At 32.0% G+C, this 22,708-nt stretch overlaps 1 protein-coding gene across 3 annotated transcripts; it reads left to right on the top strand.

The window, feature by feature from the left end:
* The first annotated feature begins 1,027 nt into the window (after positions 1-1,027).
* Positions 1,028-22,292, top strand: LOC113551393 (AT-rich interactive domain-containing protein 2). Of its 3 annotated transcripts, none has more exons than XM_026953619.1 (18): positions 1,028-1,939; positions 4,108-4,201; positions 12,877-12,974; positions 13,104-13,255; positions 13,312-13,530; positions 13,602-14,230; positions 14,292-14,456; positions 14,521-14,878; positions 14,941-15,196; positions 15,258-15,540; positions 15,820-15,966; positions 16,882-17,010; positions 17,075-17,195; positions 17,268-18,580; positions 18,642-18,806; positions 19,004-19,057; positions 21,398-21,489; positions 21,564-22,292. In XM_026953619.1, exons 1-18 carry the CDS (start codon positions 1,848-1,850, stop codon positions 21,667-21,669), a joined length of 4,473 nt encoding a protein of 1,490 aa, XP_026809420.1. In that variant the 5' UTR covers positions 1,028-1,847; the 3' UTR covers positions 21,670-22,292. The 3 variants fall into 3 exon arrangements, with proteins under 3 accessions (XP_026809420.1, XP_026809418.1, XP_026809419.1); XM_026953617.1 differs by having other exon boundaries at positions 15,820-16,077; XM_026953618.1 differs by lacking the exon at positions 19,004-19,057 and having other exon boundaries at positions 1,029-1,939; positions 15,820-16,077.
* Positions 22,293-22,708: the final 416 nt, after the last annotated feature.

Genomic DNA, 22,708 nt, shown 5'->3' with positions numbered 1-22,708 from the left:
GAATATTAAATTAAGACTCGGTGTTCGGTTCTATGGGCTCTTAGTGTAGAAACTATTATTTCCTTTTAATTAAAAAGTGTCTACAATGAAAATGTGTTAAGTTCGTCAGTTATTTACTTTAAATTGATTGCCTACCTCACAATAACTTTTATTTTGGTACATCATATTTATGTTTAAATTTTCCAGCTGATTGCAGGCATGCGGCTAATTAATAATTTTATAGATAGTAAAAATATAGTTTAATTATCGGTTAGTCGACTTCGGTTACCAATTTTCGATATTTTGGAAGGGTTAAATGAAAATGTTTATGGAAAGTGATTGGAGAAAATTTTGATGAGTGGGATTGTCGAAGTGGAACGTATAAATTTAAGTTCTAAAATTCAAGTTTTAATTGACAAGCAAATTTGGAAGTTTAAAAATTGTCTAATGGAATCAATGAATGTGTGTATGTCATAACTCATAAGTGAGTTGTGTGTAACACGCGTCGCACCATCAATAAACTGAATAAACGTTGGAAATTGAATTTCGGTAGGTATCGACGCGCACAAACGCGTGCTGACACACGCACACACACACACACATCACGCGCAATATGTCGTTAATTATTCGAAAATGCATTTTCGATCGACGCGTTTCGCCGATAAAGCCGAAAAACGAGGGAATTCTATTCTATACAATTAGGTAATAATTTAACGGCGGTTGGAATTTGGAAGTCGTACAAGTACGATCAGAGCTGTAGTCACTATCAAAATTAATAAAAAAATGTGTTCTACGATATATAATTTTTCGATTTTTGTACGAATATGTTCAATCTTCAATGTAGTATACAACTAGTATATACACATTATACACATGTAATAATAATAATAATAATATTATGTCGTACGACGGTTCACGGCGTCGGCGGCTATAAATCGTTGGTACCACTGTAAACGGGTCTGCGCTGTGGCGCGCGCACGAGGTGCGTGCGCGCGCGACGAGGTTTTAATGTTTGGACGATGTTTCGTTGGTGGGGTGGTGGGAGCGACCCGACCGACGTGAACACACTGTGTGCTATGACGAACGGTCTGCTCCGCCGGATCGCCTAGTGAATAAATATTCGACTTTTTCCCCGGTTTTCCGCTGGCCGATCGGTTTGTTTTTTTTGTTTTCTCTCCTTTTCCTTCTTGTCGCTGCCCGTCGCCACCGCGCTCGCCTGCGCCGGGCCGGCCCCGAACGACAACCGCGTACCGAAACGCACAGGCGAAACACGCCGCCGCCGCCGACGTTGCACGTTATTTATTTTGTTTTTATTTCGTTTAGTTTTATTTTTTTTTCTCTCCACTCTTCCCAACGCGCACACTTCTGCCGATCAGTTGTCGCCATTTTGTGTGTCCGCGCCGCAGTGTCTATCGCGTGTGCCTGTAAAATCGTACCAAATCCTGTGGCCGTTTTTTTCGCGCTCCGACGACGTCCGTGTAGTGTGCTGGTGGTCCGGCCGCCGGGCGACACGATACGGGACGCGCGCCGCTGACTGGACTGTGGTGTTATTGCCGCCACCGTCGCTCCTGCTGTCGACGACGACGACGACGACGACGCCGCCGTCGCCGCCGCTGAGTACGTGCGAGTAGCAGCGCGGGGTGAGCGCGTCCGTCACAGATCCGCCGCGGCTTAGATAACGGCCGCCGCCGGTGATAACGATGCACGGGCCGCCGACGACGACGACGTGAAAATATGTTCGCGGACGACCAGCGCTGACAAGCAGCCAGCGCGCGCGCTTCCCGGGTCCTAGCACTGCGCTCTGTGCGCGACACGCGTGGCCCGCCGCCGACGTAACTCCGCACACGCTCCCAGCAGATCCAGCAGGCATGGCCAGCGTCCTGAACAAAGATCCGGCCAACTACGCGAGGGAGAAGGCCAGCTTCCTCAGGGACCTGCAGCACTTCCACGACACCAGAGGGTAAGTGCACCACCACCACTGCAGTGGCCGTTCGAGACGACGGTCGTCGTATGTGGGTCCCGCGCCCATCCGCTTTACCGGACCGTCGCTGGGCCCGCTTTGAGTCATCCGCGGGTTTTTGTCGACTCCGGCACACCGCTTCCCTCCCTCGCACGGGCCGCCGCAGCCGCGACCTCGTCCACGTTTCCCTCCAAAATGCTCAAACGAACGCGTACGATTCTCTGCCGAATGTATCGTCGCGCGCGCAAAATGCTCCAAAGCGCGTTACTTGTTTTCTAATGCACGACCGTCGATGCTTAACTGTCGCCCAGAATGTCTGCGTTTGAAGCTTGTGACGTTGTCCCGAAGTTTACTCGGACATCGAAGTGTATTTGGAAAATATTGCGTTTATGTGAATGGGTGGGGAGGGTGCTCGGCTTTTTATTATCCATCAACGGTAGTTGAACATATTAATATTAATGTTATTTACTAGAATTACTGTTAACCTGCTGTCGAGGACAGTTACGGATCTAGGATTCTTTTATGGTGGGTGCTATTTTGTTAATAATAATAGTCCTAGGTCCTCGAGAATAATATTCTTAAAATTATTTATTTATTTTTTAATGACTGTCGGAAGACGCAAGTCTTTTAGGGCTCATAAATAGTTAATTAAATGTAAAAAACTTCATACCGCGAGAACGGTTTGATAATCATCATTGATGCGGCGACACCAATCTGTCCACGCTTCGAATTTTACAAATAATACTCGTGTAAGTCGTCGGTTATTACTGATTAGTTTTATTACTTATTAAACATTTCTCGAGAACGAGTCGTTTCGGTCTCAACGTCGTTATGATTGTATTTTAATGTTCTTGCGCAGATCAAAACGCTTTTCATAATTCTTCAGAATAACTAACCGTTTGGTAGTTAGTTATCGTATGTGGTATATTTATAGGTACTACTTATTTAAAATTAAATATTAATTACAATTATATGAAATGAGTAACGATTAACAATGATATCGATTATGTGTTTGATTTTATTGGTTAGCTATAATATTGTTTTTGTTTTTCGTATACAACGATAAACGAGAATTGGACGCACTTTTTTGTCTACTAACCAACAGAGCCTTAAATCTTGTACTCAATTTAAAGCGTTTCAAGGTTGTGAAAAATGTAAAAACTTTCTACAGAGCTGACTTTATCGTTATATCTTCATAATATTGCTCTTAGAAATCTATTACTTTCCCTCTTTGTTAAATATACCTATATTTATTGATAAATTGCACACCTATGTCTGCGGACAAACCCTAATTATTTATAGAATAATTAAAAACTACAATACTATTTGAGTTATTTTTTCTCTTTTTGTTTTTATTAAAATGTAGTTACAATAAGTACAAAATCTATACCGGAGTCGATATAATCTCAAATCGGAATCACAGTAAGAAACGTATACTGTTTGAAAAAAAATGTACGACAAACTATATTAAGAACATTTTTTTTATAATTAAAATTCATAAATCGTAACTTTAATTAGGACAAGAGTAGGAAGACGGACGGTTATACTTATAATTAGAAACCATATGAAAATTCTAAGGTTCTATTAAGGATGATCATAATTTAAATAATCTTTGCATTATAATTATTGTTATACAAAACTTAAAGTGAATGTCATATCTATTTATTTACGATTGAAAATGTATAGTATTGTGTTATCTTGGTCATGTTTTATTCCCAAAATTACAGTTTAAACCGTTGAAATGATACGTAAATGCTTTACTTTCCATTCTTAGAATTGCGCTGAAAAAATTGTATTATACCATAATTATATATGTATTTATATTATCACTTGTACATTATGATATTCACATTCATCAGGAGTTTTTTAAATTTTCTCTTAATTATACTATTCAAGGACTAATGGAAATTGGAAATATCAATGTATTTTGTCGGTATCATATTAGATGCTATGATTGATTAGTGAATGTAGAACACGTTTTGTTATCTATCCTTTATCAAAAGGTTTTGTTAAATAAGTAATAACATAATATTATGATCGATTTCTTTTCAGCATACTCTGTTAATAAACAGTGTAATTTTGAAGTAATTTGTAATGCTAATAGTTAATCTTTTGTAATTATTTTATAAATTACAAGTTCATAAAAAAAAATATGTATTTTGTTTCAGAACACCAAGCCGTGTCTCGCCAAAAATAGATGGAAAAGATATTGATTTATATCTCCTATATGTTCTGGTCACTGCACAAGGAGGATGGGTTAAGGTGAGTTTTATTTAATTTTGTTTAAATGAACAGTGTTAAAAATTCGATTGTTAGTTATAATTGAACAAAATTCGCCTAGACAGGTAAATACGTAAGTCATAATAATGTTTAAAATTGACTACAAAAATTCAATAAAAAGTAGTCTTCTTTTAGGACTCATTGTTCTGAATTTTCATTGTCGGTTCTTAAAACAAAAATCTACTTGATATTTTCTACTTTAAGAAAAATGTATAAATCACATACATATATGTTTTTGGGGTTTTCGCCATTATTTTGCAACTTAAGTATCTTAGGTTAGGAGGTTAAATACCTAAAATCTTAAGTTCAACCAAAAATATAATATATTTTTGTTTATTATGAAGTATTACTATATCAGCTGTAAGTAATAATGGGTAAAGTAACGTTACAAGTAGTGTTATTTAGCGTCAACTTAAAATCAGATAATAGAGTCAAAAAAATCAAAATATCTGTGAGTAGCCCATATAATATAATTATATTAAAAATGTGTTTTCTTGGTTTCCTACAACGACTGTATTCGGTTAATTGTGATGGAGTACAATTTAGTCATATTTAAGAACTAAAAATCATAACTCTTGGGACGGTTTTGATAATGATTGATACTGACGTCTACCTCAGAGAAGCAACAAAGTTTGATCTCCTTAAAATGAACACTTTTCCGCGCTACTGGGTAGGTATCGATTATAATATAGGTACGATAATACGATTGTTTTCGTAAGGGATTTAAGAAAAATATCAGAAAGCTGTTTGGCGTGTTGTGTGGTGTGATTCCGTCGGGCTGGCATGATATTTAGCGTCTCTTGTGAAAACCCGATAACCGTCCGGGCGGTGGAGCAGTCGATTTATGCGAGGTGTTTGTTATGTGCACGTCCTACGTACTCGTGTCTCGTGTTGTGTGCACGCGAACACGATCGGTCGGCGCGGTCGATCTCGGGGATCTAAAAGCAGACACGCCGGAGCGCTTATCACGCGACGCAGCCGCCGCCGCCGCCCTACCATGTACCCACCGTGGTGCATACTCGTCGCTATCACTGTCGCCGGTGACTTACTGCCACACGGGTGCCGCGGCCTGTGCTCCCCCCTCCGACCGTCCACCGCGATCCACACTAGTGTCGGCGGCGCACGTGACCACCGTGGCGCGGTCCTGACCTAGTGCACGGGCCGCGGATTGTTTACATCGGCGGCGCCGCCGCTGTGCCAGGGGCCCCACTTCCGGTTCCCGAATTCCGCCCAGCCGCCCACGGCGCGGTTTCCGTCGCTCACATTTCCCGTGCCGCGAGCGCGCCCGAGATACACCGCATAACGGTGCCATACCTTACGCGACGATCTACGAAATCCCCGCGGCGGTCACACCACACAACCGGAGTATTCGAATGGGTATCGCCGTCTCGACCGTTTAGGCTTGTCGAAAAAAATATATAAAATATTAAATGTGTACGACAAATTATAATGTAATGCCCACAGACGACGTATAACAACAATATTACATTATATGAATAATAATATTGTATTATAAATCGTACACGTTGTAATGTCGTGTATTATGTATGGCCTATGGATACACGACGGTGCTCGGCATTGTATACAAACGGCGTATGTGCGCGCGCGGCCCGTTCGTCGTACCACACGACGTGTATATCATACTATTATATATAGTATTATGTATGTATAGTGTAGTATAATGTTATTGCGTTTGTTGTGTTGTGACGATGACGGGTGGAGGAAATGGGGCCCGGTGCCCGCGCTCGCTCGTTTTGTGGCATCGTGGCGCTATTGAACGGATCCGGGGGCGCGCACGATGCGGCAACGTCGCGCGGCTGTCAACGATTGTGCGCCGCAGCCGTTCTCCCCACCAATCGCCGCCGCCGTTGCCGCCGTTCACAGAAATCCTGCTTTCGACCGCCGCGTCTGTTTAACCCCACCTCGCACATACATAGCCCGCACACACACACACACACACACCAGTCATCAACGACCGACGCCGCCGCCGCTGCGCTCTATTCGGTTGCGTCGACGGCGATGGTGTTCTCCGCACCTATTTAATAATAATAATAATATCCAACTAAAATATTGTATGCCGCCGCCCGTGTCTCCGCCGGTCGTCGAACCGCTTCCGGTCGGCCATCGTTCGCACAAACCCACACGCACACACAATATACGATTTTCACAGAGCACTGAAACCCCCCTGTCCATAATAACGACTCGTCGAATATCGCACATTCTTTGCGCGCCCAACGCGCCCGTTGTGTTCGTGAAATTGATATTAGACACATCAGTATAGCAGGGTTGTATCGGCGGTTAATAAGACGTTTATTTTTTTTTGAATACAAAATCATTGAGATTATTTTTTATTCTCCCTCCCCCTCCATTTGTTTATGTATATTTTTATCCGCAAACCGCGTCAACACTGCGCCCCTCGGTCCCGCTCCCGCCTCTCTGCGATTGCCATCCATCGCGGAACGTCGTCTGCCGTCCCGAACTCCCGACACCAACAGCTCCCCAGAACGATTTACGCTTATATTGACATGATATTTTATTACAATCGTGTCCCTCTCGTCTATCTACTATTTTTACGATCGTTGAAACAAATTTTAAATTAGTCCAACACCGAGAATAAACTGTCGCTGTCTCTCCGATTTTAAATTTTCGTCTCATCGTTCTCATCCCACATTTACGAACGATTTTGATAACCAAAATAATTTTCGTGAATAAAATAACTTTACTATTACGTACGAGTATTTGAACACTGTGTGCATCATTATTCGTTATGATCTGACACACTTAAATGTAAAATTGTTATATATTTCTGATACACTTTGTATGTTACATTATATCAATTGCTTACTTATAAGTTATAAGCCTATTAAGCTATGACTAAGTTGACACAAATTTTAAAATGCTATTTACCTTGTATTCCTCAAAAAAATTCCACAGAAAATAATGGTCAAAGCATTGTATTATAATATGCGTTACGACCGTTACCGACTTACCGTTTCAATAATATATGTATGCCTGAACAAGCGCCCCAGTGTGATCCATACTGCAGCTCGGTCAAAGCGTTCAATTATTATTATTGTATACGTAGAATATATTATGATTATTAGCGTTCCTTGTCTATACCGCACTATATTTATAATGAATAGTATTATGGTATTATAATATATACATACTTCGTATTCAAGCATAACATTTTATCCATACACATATATAATCTAGCTTTGGCACAATTACAATATATCCAAACACTAACATCTGGCTTTCCAGTGCTATTCGAACTCGTGTTTGTGCAGACCGTGTTGTTACTTATATATTTTTTCTCTTCGCTACCCAGACCCAAAAACTACTTAAATCCGTTTTTATAAAATCTGTAAGGGCCCCACGTGTATACCATCTTATAATTTGTTGACGGCCGAGTTTTATTTTTAATCTAACGTCAAACGGCACATTGGAATTGGTACGGATGAGAAATTACTTTAGAAACTTCAATAAGCAGCTTTTGCATCTCGTAATAAAACGAGTGCTTGCGCGCGCGTAGTTGTTGACGAGTGTTTGTAGACCGCTTGGGATTTCTGCAAAGTGAAATCAATAACTCAGTCGCTCTGCTGCTGGTTACTTAGTATGTTTCTAAGTAAATGTTCATCTTAAAATGACATTGTGTTGTTGTACAAAACAAAGAACATATCATCGAAAATTGGAAGGAAACCTTATGTCATGTTTTAATATGAATGTCAACAATTATTGTGTATAAATTTAATAAAATCGTTACATATAGAGGTTATCTATACATTTCATTTATTTTCGAGCAATTATAATAGTATGTCAAAATTATATCGAATATTTTACAGTATCTCTACTCTAGCAAAACACCTTGCTGTGTATACTGTTACCATTATTAAAATATTATGAATATAAAAATAATAAAAGATAACATTTAGTACTATTGAAAATATTTACAAGGCAATTCTTTATTTGTTTTTAGCTTGATTATTTAATTACTATAGTCTTGTTCAGTTTTATTTGAGTTTATTATTATTTATTAATTATGACTTCATTGTTTTTGGTCGACATAGTTATTATGGAAGTCTAATATAATATATTCGTAAATAAACATTACTGTATTTGTATTTGTATTTAATAAAAATACACTTATAATTTTTCAGTTGTAAATATCGCGTTTACATTAAATACTTAAGAGGACATGTTACGTTGTAACAAATTTTCGTTCAATAGAATACATTTTGTGATGTTAGCTTTAATATTATAGAGTAAATCTACCTAGTATCAAATTTAATGGTAAGAATAATATCTAAACAATGATATATGCTTTTAATGATATTATTATTTTAAAGTGAGTTACAGCTATGTAAAATATAACAACTTTAAAATCTTCATAACTCACTTTAAAATGATAATGAAAATATAAATAAAAGCATATAACATTTTCTAGATAATATTCTTACCTTTAAATTTGATGATAGGTAAATTTACTCTAATATTAAAGCTAACATCACAAAATGTAATCTGCTGGACGAAAATTTGTTTGATGACGTTAGTAAGACAGAGATAACACATGCGGGTATGGCGTCCTCTTAAATATTTTTATATGTTAAACGTGTTGTTTATAATGATAATTATTTATTAATATATTTTAAATTTATTCATATATTTGTATCATAGTTTATGTATCAGTAGTTATAAATAAGCTACAAGTAAATAAGTAAAATAAGTCAATAGATATTACTTGATTAATGATAATACAATAATTGTTGTAATCGTTTGTGTTGTACCTATACGAATACTGGAATAACACGGTGTGGTTCATAAAACATTTAAATTTTTTAATTACCTCATATGTAATATTATATTTCAGTACAAAATAAAGTAGCAAAATGACTATCGTTCGATTGCGATTTACGACTGCTATTGAAATTTAAGCCATACATTTTACTTGTTTAAGTCATATTTTTACGAATAATTATTGATTGGATATATATAATAATATAATTTAGATATAGCATTTTAATGGAAATATAATATGAATAAGTTCACTAATGTTGTGGATAATACATATGCATGCATTAGTAACTTTTGGTGTGGTTTTAAATGGATTGTCCGTATTTACTGCATAACTTCTTTTTATGAAAGGAATAATCTATTTGAATGTTATTGAAATGAGATTTTTTAACCTTACCTACTATTGGTTATTTGCATAAATATAGATTATATAAATTAACAATTAATATTTGAGAGTGTTAGTTATTGTAAATCAAAATTATCTTTTCCCCATTGTTGAAATATTGTTTACTTAGCTTATATATAGCTTGTAGTTATTATTATTTATTCTTTATAGAAGGTGTTTTAAATGCTACTTTCCACGTTACATTTATACCAATGTTAAGAGAATCTGTTTAAAGTATCCTCGTAAATATTTTTCTCCGACGCAATTACTACGATTCAATAACGACAATAACTGTTCGATACTATATATATCGAATGACCTGTAAATAAAAATTAATGCCAATTTATGCAATTAAAAATAAAATTCATATTTCTGTCAAATTAATATAATTATTAATTATTATAGTTTCTGTGTATGAATGTGTCATACTAAGTAATATTTGATGTTTGATGTTATTGATGAAGATAAGTATGAACATAAATATCATTTATAAACAAATTACTATTGTTTTAATTATTTATCGATATATTTAAATTAAAACTAAATGAAGTGAAATAATTAACAAAAACTACAATTTTTTTTGCCACTCGCATGTCTTACAAACGTATAATATGGCAGGTTAGCGTTCAGTAGAACTGATTTTGTGTTATTGGTATTATTTTTAAAATAAATTGACCTATAATCGAATTTTAAGGTAAGAATATTAATGGATATCTCGTTGTTTTTTTATGTTATTTACATTTTTAAGCGTTTACAGCGTGGGCGGATTCAGTGGTCCTAAACACGAGGGTCAGTTTGTTAGTTATCAACTATAATAGATCAATCCACTTTAATATTAATATTTAATACTAACAACTCAAAATCTGTTCTACCGATTTTACTGTTTCTTTATTATTTATAATAAACGTAGGTATTACAGTTTTTTGATGAATTAAATATGTATACAGTGTACGTCAAAAAGATATGTTATTTCAAGACTTTTCTACAGTAGCACAATTTTAAGTTCTTATACCATTCATGTATTTGGGTAGGCCAAAAGAGGATAGTGAATAATTTGTTGTAGTCTTTACTGTGCAATTAATTATTTTAGTAATAATTAAAGGGTGTCACTCTTTTCAGCTGAGCTCTTTCATAATAAAGCTTAAAAAAAAATAAAATTTAATTGGGTAGATTAGAACCTTTTGAGTGTTGTTATCACATACCTCCTGATTTCTTCTATCATTACATTACATTATTATATAAATATATATTTAACCTATTGCACAAGATTTAATATTGTTTCGATGTACGTAATTCGAATATTGAATAATTTTGTTGTAATTGTATTATATTTAAATTATTGCAAAAATATTAATCAGAACATTAATAGAACAAATTAGATGTTTTTTGATATTTATTTTATATTTAATACATAATACAATTAGTTTGAGTATAAATTATGTTTTTATTTTAGTTCTTTTTAGTTTTTCTTATGGGTTATTGAAATATCGACTGCCTATAAGATTAAACTAAAATATTTGTTTATTAATGTATTCTTGGATTCGTATTAACATTTATTTATAATTGTTATTATTTGAATATAATCAAAAACTAGTCTGAATACAATTTGTTATAAAATAAATCTAAAGAACAAAGTATAATATTTTATAATTTAACTCTGAAATTTTATCGGTGATTTATATAAACATCTGTAATTATATAAATAAAATAAAAATCATATTTTTTTATGTATATCTTTGTACTTTTTAATTATTTAAAGTACATATTATTGTACTGATATATTTTAAACAAATCGATAATATTTTTAATTTAATATCAGGATGGCTGAATATGCAATATTAAACATTATACAATTTCTAAAATGATGTTTACTAGATACTAGTATTAACTAATACTAATACTTATTAGTTATTATAATATTAACCCATCAACTACCTGTTTATTATTATGATATGTATAATATAGTATTCGTGTGTGCTGACTGGCCTACTATATAAGTGTACTTACATAGTATTTTATCGTTCGTGACCAAAAATACGTCAAAAGGTAAATAATAATAACAGTTAGTTCAACGTCGATAAAAATCTCGATGAATGTTTTGTAAACAAAGTATTACGCTATGGATCGATTAGAAATCGGGTCATCCGATGAAACTACGAGAGTCGGAGTTAAAGGTTGTGCGTGTATCGGTTCGATACTTAACATAGTTACACATATGATAGATAATATTTTATTTTGTCATACCTACTTAATATTGTAGCGATTTCAGGGCTAGTGGTGCAACAGCACCAAGTCGCCTCGATTTGTGTTTGGCAATCCGTGGGGGTGGGGAGGGGTCTTGTCTAAAACGCACCTCGATGTGCATCGCGAGGACGGTTTCACGGACATGTACTTGATCTTGACGCACAAGGGGCCATTGATAAAAACACTACTTTGGTGGTGGGGCTGTTGTAGTTGTAGAGTCGTGTTGGCCTCTCCACAGTGTGTGTGTGTGTGTGTGTTTGTGTGTGTGTGTGTGTGTGTGACGTCACCGTTACCCGATCAGCTGGAGGGATACCCCCGGCAGACGCCACGTGGTTCCGTCATCGTTGTAGTAGTTATCGTCGGCGTCGTCGTTAAGCATCTCCGCGAATCGCACAACACACCGACGACATTACTCTATACACATCTGGGTACACGCACCCGTCACATGGAGGGGGGCACTTCTGACCAGCGTGTGCGCCTCTCTCGCCCGCGCACATTTTCTCTTCTTTTCGTTTTTCCCGATTTCCCGGTTTTTTTTTTTTTACATTTTACCGCGCTCGGGCGAGGACTTCGAGTTTCAGTCGATTGGCGGTATGACGTAGTGCGTCGGAGGTTTCAATGCCACTGCGACTCGTGTGAAGAACTCGTCGAAAACAAATCCCAAAAACTGTTAGTTATGAACTTATATCATTTAATTATCGTCTATGTTAGTATGCATGTAGACGATGCAGTCACATCATCGTCGTAGTGTCGCGTCAATTAGAAAGATACATGAGTACTGACTATCGATTTAATTTACACTATAAAACGTTTACCCTACGACGACAATACGTTTTTTGTCTAGATAATACTATTATATTTTTCAGTATTTCTTAACTGTACTATTATATATTTATTTTCATTATCATTTATCGACATCACTTCAATGTGTTGTATTCTGCAACAGTATATTTTATCTATGTCTATAAGAGGATGCGTGGTAAAACTAATTTGTTCTCATATGTACCTTTTATTGAATAAGGCCATCACCTCCTCAAATACACCCCTGGTTCTAAAAATTATCGAATTCAAAATATACTGAATTAATTCAGTGCTTATTACATTTTATAATCACACTTTTTTGTTCTTTCAAATTTAAACAATTTATTTATTAGTTTTATTATTGGAACCTTTGAGTATTTAAATTGGAAATATTTTATTTTAAAAAAATTTATAATTTGTTGATGTTTTACAGGTTAACCAAAGAAACGACTGGAAAAATCTTTTGGAAAATTTTGATCTGCTTTCATCTTGTATTAATGCTGAAGTTGCATTGAAACAAATATACTTAAGGTAAGATAGAAATAAAGTAAAAATACATATTATATTATTATTAAACATTCTGTAAAATAAATTGAAAATATTATGCTTGCACAATTTTTGCAAATTTGGAACTGTAATAATTTAAAATTTTATTAATAGGTATTTAGATCGTTATGAAAAAATTAACTTTTTGGGAGAAACTGGATCAATTGCTGGTGACGATGATGAAGATAGTAGACATAAAAAATGGTCTGCTAGAGCATTGCATTCTGTTCCTTTAGTTTATAATCACCATCAGCATGCTGTTAATGGTATGTACATATTAGCTAATTAATAAAGACAAATGTTTAAAACAAATTCTTTTTAGAACCTGTAAGAGCATTTCATGGTTTATCAACCAATCTCTACAAAGCAAGTGATTATGAAAAATTATCTTTATCATTGCTATCACCTTTACCTAATGAGCAAGACCTGGCTATTAATGTCTGCATACTGTTGTCCAATGAAAACAAGCATGCAATTAAGTTATCAAAGTGCCCTCAAATTCTTCACCATCTATTGGCTCATGCTGGTGTATTTACTCATTGTAAGATCAGTATTTAAAAATACAGTTAAAAAAATTTCTTAAATACTAATGACAATTTCAATTTTTTATAGCTGCTTCACGCAAATATTGGGATGATTACTATCGGAAAGTACGAAAATGGTCAATAAAATCATTTTGGAAAGAAGTTCTTGATGAACAAGAACTTATGTATTTGACAGACGAAAGTCGTTTTTCTGCTCGAACCCCTAAAACTATACCACGTAAAGATGATGAGTCAAGTTCTTGTAGCGATGATGATGATGATTTTAGAAATAATAAAGTGAAATTAAATTTTGATCCATCTGACGATGAATTGTTTGGCCTCAAAAGGCCCCTTGGTACAGATGACCCATATGGTCAACGAGTATACCAAGTGGCATTAATACTCAGAAATTTGACATTTTTTGAAGAAAATATGAAAGTTATGGGTCAAGATTTAACATTTTTAAGATTTGTTTTGTTGTGTTGTGCTACAAGATGGAATTGTTTGCATCAAATTGGTTTTGAGATGTTAGGTAATATTGGACCTGTAGTACCTCTTGATGTTGGTTCATTACAGCATGCTACATTAAATATTGTCTGTAAAAATATTACTGAATCTAATGATCGTTCTATCATACTAAGTGCGGTCGAGGCTTTAAATAGAATGGGTTCTAAAGAATCAAATGAAGAATTTTTATTAAAAAATATTAATCAAAAGGTAAAAACAAGATGCAAAGTTAATGAAAACAAAAATATATTAAATATGTCGTGTTTTTTAGGTATACGATAAAATTTGTAACATGTTATCCTTGCATGATATTATGTTGTTAATACAAACATTGGAATGTCTTTACTCATTGAGCTCACTTGGTGAACGTGCTTGTAATGCAATTGTTCATGTACATGGAGTTATTGATACTCTGGTGTCTTTAATTACTGTCGAGGTAATTTTTACAATTTAACGTACATTTATTAGAACATATATTTATTTTGGTGTACACATTATAGGCACAGACATATGGTCCCAAAGCATGTATATTGATGAGAGTTATTGAGACTGTTACAACCCCTTCAACGACAACATTTGCTGCAGAATCAGCACCAAAGACACATATGATGGCAGCCCCAAGTGTTCCTCCACCTTCTAATGCATCCCAACATTTAATTTCGACTTTCACATCTCAGAATGTACTCCCACTACCCACACCAGCGGTGGCTAACCCTGTTATATTACCTAACGCTCCAAGTGCAGTACCTGTTATGTCTACAACATTAAATACTTTTACATCTGTAACACCAACTGGACCACCACCACCACTACCACCTCCTGTGCAATCAGTTGCTAGCCCTAAAATTATGGTTCCAGGTATATAATATAATTATATTTTATTTTTAAATATAGCATTTAAACTATTGATTGTTATTTAGTTACTATGACTGTTACTACCAATTCAGCTGTGGTGTCTACAAACCAAACTTCTCCTAGCGTTCCTCAACCAGCCAATATGATCCAACAAGAAAATGAACAATTTGCTTTAAACTGGATTCGTGCTGTGCTTGAAGTATGCCCTACGCCTGGACGAGGAATTGATCAAGCTGAATTATATAAACTATACATGACTGCTTGTGCTAGAGCTGGAAGAAGAGGAGTTATTGCTCCACTTCATTTTCCACGTTGTGTCAAGTAAGTTAAGATTACTTAAATTTTATATATATATAACAATTTATTTAAACTTTTATTCTAGAGCTGTGTTTGGACCTGGTGTTGGACCTAAAAGTGTAAAGCTTGCACAAAGTCAGGGTGGAATAGCCATGGAACCGCCTACTCAAATTATTGCTTACGAAGGAATTCAGGTTCGATCAAAACCATTGTCATTCCCGATCAACACACCATTGGTTGTGACACAATCTACATCTGTAACACCATCGTCCATTCCTACCTCACCTATCCTTAAAGCACAACTCAGTGCACCAGCTACTAATGTCCAACAGAATTCTCCTTTAATTAAACGTGAAATCTTAGGAAAGGTAATCATTTTATTTTATTTATAATTATTAATTAAAAATAAATTTAAAAAAATATGTGTTAAACATATTTTATATTTATCAATAATCAAAATATAAATGTAGTATTATAGATATGCAAATTATATTTTTGTTCAAATATTGAAGAAGTTATTATTTTTGGTTCATAATATTTTAAATAATTTAAAATCAATATTATTTAATTTTAACATTGAACATAGAAAATACAAAAATTAAATTTTGGTTATTTAAATTTATATTATGTTATTATTATATTTCTAGACAATACAGAATCCTGTATCATCCACAAGCACTGCAAATGAAACATCTGTCATTACTACAGTTGCGTCTGCTACTGTATCTCAATCTGAAGGAACATTATTATCTAATAGCAATACATCTTTAATTAAAACATTATTAGCTAGCAAGGTATGCGATCCAAAGTTGAATGTGCCTTCTGCGACCATTAAACTTAGTAATAATGAGTCATGCACGTTATATGCTTCTTCTCAAAATTGCAATTCATCAGTAATTACTGAGGTAAGTTTTATTTAAATTAAACAAATAAAAACATATTAAATTATAAAAATATTATTATTTAATTAATTATTGTAAATTAAAAAAAAAAAAAACTAAAATATTATGGGAATATTTCAATTTTTCTTAAGATTTCTTGGGTTTACTGTTTTTAGTTACTATAAATGTTGAATATAGATGTTTATTCAAATAATTTCATTCTGTGAACTGAAGGTGGAAGTAAGGTTTGTTAGCATGGTTAAATTAATGACGTGCCACTAATATTTTGTTTTACAGCTAAATGTGTTTATAAAAGTAGATGAATAATAATGTATAATTAATTAATTAATTAAATTTAATATTTATTAACTAACAGATATAATTAAGCTTATTTTCTTTGATGTTATTATTTAGTACTTAACAATAACAATTCTTATATTTGAATAAAACAATTGTTCTAGTTTTAGTAGTTTTTGTATGTTATTCTTTTAAAATTACTAACAAATCTTTAAATTCATAAATAATAAAATATTTTACAATTGGCTATCTACCACAATATTAAATATAAATTTGTTTGACATTTCTGATTAAAAGTAATCAACAGGTATTAAGTATAATTCTTCATTTTACTATTTAATAAATTATATTTTTCTTATCATCTATTTCAAAATATTTGTCCCTTTTTAAAATTCCTATTATAATTTTTAAATAAAAATCTCATTTCCATTATGAATCAAGTATTAAATGTAATCAATTGGCTTTTTTAATTTTTATAATTTTAATAGTATTTTATTACTATAATTGAGTATTATTTAATTTTGCAAATAGGTGGCTCAGCGTCAGCAACAACAGAAAATATTACAACAACAAAATAGTTCGACTACAACATTTGCTTCAGCATCATCAGTACCTAAGCAAACTGCAAGAATTAATGGTATCAGAACTACAACTCCAGATGTAAGTGATAAGCTATTAACTGGCCTAATTAATTATAAATAATAATAACTCTGAATTATTATAGGATGTATGCAAAAATGATACAACTGTAACTGTGTCTAAATCAGAACAACAATCTGTAATTACAACAATTGCTTCCAGTAATAAAATATTGGCCAATAGCTTGAATAAACTTAATGATAAAGGTATATTACTTAACTACTTTTATTTTTTTGTTGCGTTATAACTCATATTCCATGCATTTTTTTTTTCGATAGATCAAAGTGAAACGATTTTACTGGAGCCAAAAAAGGAATCTCTTTTAAATGGAACTCCAGAGGTTACAGAAGTTAACGACATAGCATCGAAGAGTGTAATGTTATCAGGGCTATTAGATAAAGAAATTGAGAAAAAAGATGCACCATTTTTATTTGGATCAATACAAGTTGGGGACAATGGATTGGAATTAAATGGTGCATGCTCAGAAGCAAAAGAAAAATCAACACCTGCTTGTATTAAAATTAAACAGGAAGCAGGAGAAGAAAAACCTGGACAACAATTAGTTAAAGTGATTGTTGGAGGAAAACGGTCAGCTGATAAGGACATTCCTTGCGATCAAGCACCCAAAAAACCACATCTTAATGGTAACAGCAGTAGCAATGATGAAGAAAACATGGAGGTTGATGAAAGTAATATGAAAGCTTCTTCAACTGCTGCCAATCTTTATGCTGCTTTAGCAGCTGATGTTCTAGAAGATATTGATGGTTTAGATGATGAACCACCAAAAACAACTCCTGTTCCTCAACAGCAAATTCAAGTTAATACTCAACAGACAACTCAGCAAATTTTCCAAACCCCTGGCCAAATCATTGTATCGTCTTCAAATACTCAATGGCCATCAAATAATCAAAGAGGTATTGTAACAATGGTTCACCAAGGTAGTGCTGGTGGGCCACAATATGTTTTGGCACAACCTCAATCTGCTTTAGTACAAGGCCAAGCTCAAACTGTTCTTGTAGCCCAGACTACACCGCAAGGTTCAGGAGCTAAAACAATTATAATTCTTCAACAGCCTGCTGGAAATAATAGCCAATCATCTAACACTATGACTTTAAGTCAAACTAATTTTGTTCAAACTTCTTCACCGTCGAACCAATCTAAAGTAATTGTACAACGAATTCCAACAACACCAACTATTAAACAAACCACAACTATGGTGACTAGACCTTTAACGCCTGTCACTTCTAACGCTAATAAACAGCAAATTAAAGTCATTAAGACTGTACCTCATATTGTATCTGCCTCTTTGCCTACACCGTCCGTTCAAACTAGAATACGCACTACAACCCCAGTAAAGGTAACTGGGGAAGTCCATACCACTACCAATCATCAGGGACAGTTTTTATGCGAGTGGAGAGGTTGTATGCGTAATTTTAAATCGGCAAACGAGGTATACATGCATGCGTGCGAGTCTCATTGTCCTTCTAATGGTGTACAAGAAATGCAATGTTTATGGGAACGATGTGATGCTATGAAACGCAAGCGATTTTCATTAATGACACATTTATTTGATAGGCACTGTAATCCTGATGTAAGTATTAAAATAATTTATGAAAATTTAAAATATTATATGGTTAATTATTTTTCTCAAGGTATTGAGAATGATGGCAGTTCGAAGAAGACAATTGTCTCAAAGTGGTCGTAGTGAAATTCCAGCTCCAGCACCACCAACACCTCATCCTGGTTATGCACCGAATGCTGCCTTTAATGCTATTAAAAGACATGCATTAGAATTTGTTAATCCCAAAGAACTACAGGTAAGATTTTCAGATTTAAACTTTATTAATAAGTATTATTTAAGTTGTAGTAAAAATTTAAACTAATGCTAAAGGTATTGTGTTTGAAGTTTTTAACAACCATATCAAATTTAATTTCATGTATATCATGTTAGAAATAAAATAGAATTACTCTGAAACCAGAAAATTAATTAATTTTATGTATTCTTGAAACATAGCAAAGACTAGTGAGTGCGGCTGGCAATCATCAATCGGCTGGAAATGTCGATCAGGTAAATTCTGTTTGAGTGTGTGCCTTTTCAAATGTTGGTTGTATAATATTGATTAAAAGTAAATTATTTTACTATTAATTGGTATCGCATGTTTCAAGAGTTTATATTTATTGCTAGTGATTTCGTCTATGCTTGTGAAGTTGATTCTTAGAAGTTATCAAATATTTTATTTGATAATAATGATAATATTTTCTTATTAGTTATAAATCAATTTTATCTTAAGTTAAACTATATTTTTTAATATTATGCACAGTTGATATTTGTTTTATTTTAACCTGACAAATTTGCATTTTGATTATTGGATCAATTATTATATTTTCCAATTATTTCAGCTTATGTATTTACATATATATATTTTTAACATCTGTTTAATTTAAAATACAAATAGTTATTAAGTAATAATATCTATTAATAATAATACAATTTTATTTATTCTTTTGGTTTTAAAAACAGTATCACTTTTATTTTTGAGTGTTAAATGAAAATAATTATTAGATATCATATTATCTTGTAACACTAAAATTCAATTTTTCAATATTATAAAATACTATAAATATTAAATTACATAAAAACAAATAATATTGTGACTGAGTTTAATTTTTGAATTATTAAGAGGACGCCACTTCCATATCTATTGTCCTTACAACCCTACCATTTAGCAAATTTTTGTTCATCAGTTTTAACTATGTATAGTAAGATTTAAAAAAAAGAGTGAATTCTTACTTTAAAGTTACAGCGTTATTTGTGTTTTATGACTTTTTAATTTTAAGAGAGTTGAAGATTTTATAATTGTAATATCTTATAAAGAATATTGGTACTCACATACTCATAGTGATAGAAGTGGTTTTATGACGCCTAGCATGGTATTAATTTTTTAGGAGATTGGGTAGTTGGATATACTATGGTGAGCAACAATATAATATAAACATTTTTTAAAATTATTATTATATCTATTATATATTTAATAAAGAATTACGGGTGAGTAGGTACTAAAATATATGTTTTGCATAATGATTTATAAATGTTCAACTAACTATTGGATATTCATAACTTAAATAATAAATACAATTTAGTAAAAAAAAATCTGTAAAAATAAAAAATGTTCTAACCCATAAGTTTGATATCTAATATATTAATTTGTTCTATTATTAAAACTTACTACATAGAAAGGTTAAAATATTTATAATTATTCTTCAATTAATTTATGTTTTGGATTATTTTGATTTTATAAATTTTTATCAGCCATTTCAATGCATGTGAATTGTATTGATGATAACTTCAATATTTCCTTGTAAATTGTTAATATATCATTACTTTAGAGAGAATATGTAGGTAGCATTGTAGCCATATATAGATTAATGAATGCTATTTTATTCATAAATATTTTTATTGAATGAAATTTTATTTAAACAGCTTTAAAAATAAATTATTATTCTAAGCACTTTAATTATAGTAGCACTTTAGATATGTTTGCAAAAAAGAAATTCTTATTAATTGTATGCATCAATTATTTATTTGTGTAGATAATTTTGTTTAATAAATGGTACAATTGATGCATCAATACATATGATTTGTATTGGTATTATTTATATAATAATATTTTATTTATTATCATATTATATTATTATATATTGTTTAATGGTTTATAATAGCCATAACTTACAGTAATGAATATTGATTAAAAAAATTCAAACTAAAATGTGGGTGTTAAAACAAAATATTCGGTCCAACATAATATTAGTAAATGTAATTAATATAAAGATTAATTTTTTTTATAAACCACTCATACTAATCTTCTGTTTTTTAAAGTTATATAATATACACATTTAAGCTTTAAAAGTTAATATAATTTTTTTGTTTTTTTCTTAATGATTTATTTTAGTTTTTAAAACTAAATAGTTTATAAATAATATATGGTTATCAATTTATTATTGAATCAGTAACTTGTATATTTAATGTTAAGAGCTAATGATTGTTGTACTGCTCATAAAGTAAATCTTATCAATACTTTCTTAATTATTATAATAATATAATACATATCAAAATGTAATAACTAGTTAAAATTTTAAAAAAAACTGATCATAAATAGTTTTTCAATTTATATTTTCAAAATATTTAGAAAGTATAACCTAAAAAATGTTTTGGCAATAACTAAATTTAAAACTAAAATAATTTTTTAAATCTCATACCAAGAATTAATATATTTTTATTTCATTATATTTATTTTTATATCACAGCTATCTGTAGTTATAAATTTCACTTAAATTGTATTTAGCTTCTTTAGTTGTATATTATTATCTGTGTTAATATTATCATTTATGAAATGTATGTTTTATGTAGGATGATAATGAAGGTCCTGTAACCAAGAGCATACGTCTAACGTCGGCACTTATATTGAGGAACCTAGTCATTTATTCTTCAACTGGAAGATGGTTTGTATAAAAATTAAATGCGATTTACTTGAATATATTTTCATGACATCTAATTTCTGCGTTTTTATTTCTAGGCATTTAAAACGATATGAAGCACACTTGTCAAATATAGCACTGAGTAATGTTGAATCTTCAAGAACAATTTCTCAGCTTTTATTTGATTTGTGTCATTCCAGCTGACTACGCACAGAAGATTAATTTTGTTAAAATTGTAATTTTTGTACATATCAATCATAATTGTGGTGTACCTAAAATTTTAGTTTAATGCCAATAGTGTACAACCTATATGTACATACAAAATAGTTATTTTTAATTTTCCATCAACTGACTATCGACATACTGTCTTCCAATATAACAAAAATATACAGTACTTAAAGTGACAAGTTTAATTGGACTAATTGTGTTCTTCTACTTAAACTTCTGTTACTCAAAAATTATTTTAAAAGTAAAGTTTTAAAAAAAGTTTTCTTTATTCAATCAAATGATCTTTTGTATATATTGTGTAAATAAAAGATTTGTTTTAGAGTGAATTTAGTATTAAGTTTGAAAAAAAAACAAAAAAAAAAATACAAAAACAATATTTATATTAAATAAGTATATCAGTATGCATTTAATAGTGTAACTTTTAAGCGAACAATTATTGTTTTCCTAGATTTTTTAATTATTATTATTTTTATTATATTATTTATAAAATTATAAACAATAGTTGCAAACCAGTTGCGTGAATGTTGTACATAAATACTTAGACGTTACCTGAGTTTTATACGATTTTTTCAAATAATAAAAATGCTGTATACATTTTATTAGTTTTTATTTTAAAATGTACTGTTTTATACACAATCATGCACTCTTAATGATTGCATATTTTTTATTTTTTTTTTATTTAAGGATTAATTTATTTTCATTTTTGTTACGTGTATTAAAAGTGTTTGTGCAATACCGGATAAAAAATTATACTAATGGATTTAGTATTGTTATCGGTCTCCAGAAATTCATATTATAATATATAAATCTCATATTATTTACATAAACATTGTATTATTTATTTGTTCAAAATTCTAAATGTGCAATAAACAATTAATATTTTTTCATACTATTTAGAAAAACATATATAAATAAATTTAAAGTTTGAAATATAATGTAACAAATTTTTAGCAGGATTTTTTACCATAAAATTGGAGAAAAAAATGTTGATAAATTTAAAAAATAATTATTTGAA

This window comes from Rhopalosiphum maidis, chromosome 2, assembly GCF_003676215.2.
Source record: "Rhopalosiphum maidis isolate BTI-1 chromosome 2, ASM367621v3, whole genome shotgun sequence".
NCBI lineage: Eukaryota > Metazoa > Arthropoda > Insecta > Hemiptera > Aphididae > Rhopalosiphum > Rhopalosiphum maidis.
Note: the sequence above shows the minus strand (reverse complement) of the source record. Positions and strands in the feature narration are given on the sequence as shown.

What these genes read in the sequence shown, in the direction of transcription:
- LOC113551393 (XM_026953617.1), top strand. Translation starts at nt 1,848, where the DNA reads ATGGCCAGCGTCCTGAACAAAGATCCGGCCAACTACGCGAGGGAGAAG. An exon ending in TGTCTTTAATTACTGTCGAG is followed by an intron (nt 14,457 to 14,520) that starts GTAATTTTTACA and finishes TACACATTATAG; the next exon opens with GCACAGACATATGGTCCCAA. An exon ending in CCCTAAAATTATGGTTCCAG is followed by an intron (nt 14,879 to 14,940) that starts GTATATAATATA and finishes ATTGTTATTTAG; the next exon opens with TTACTATGACTGTTACTACC.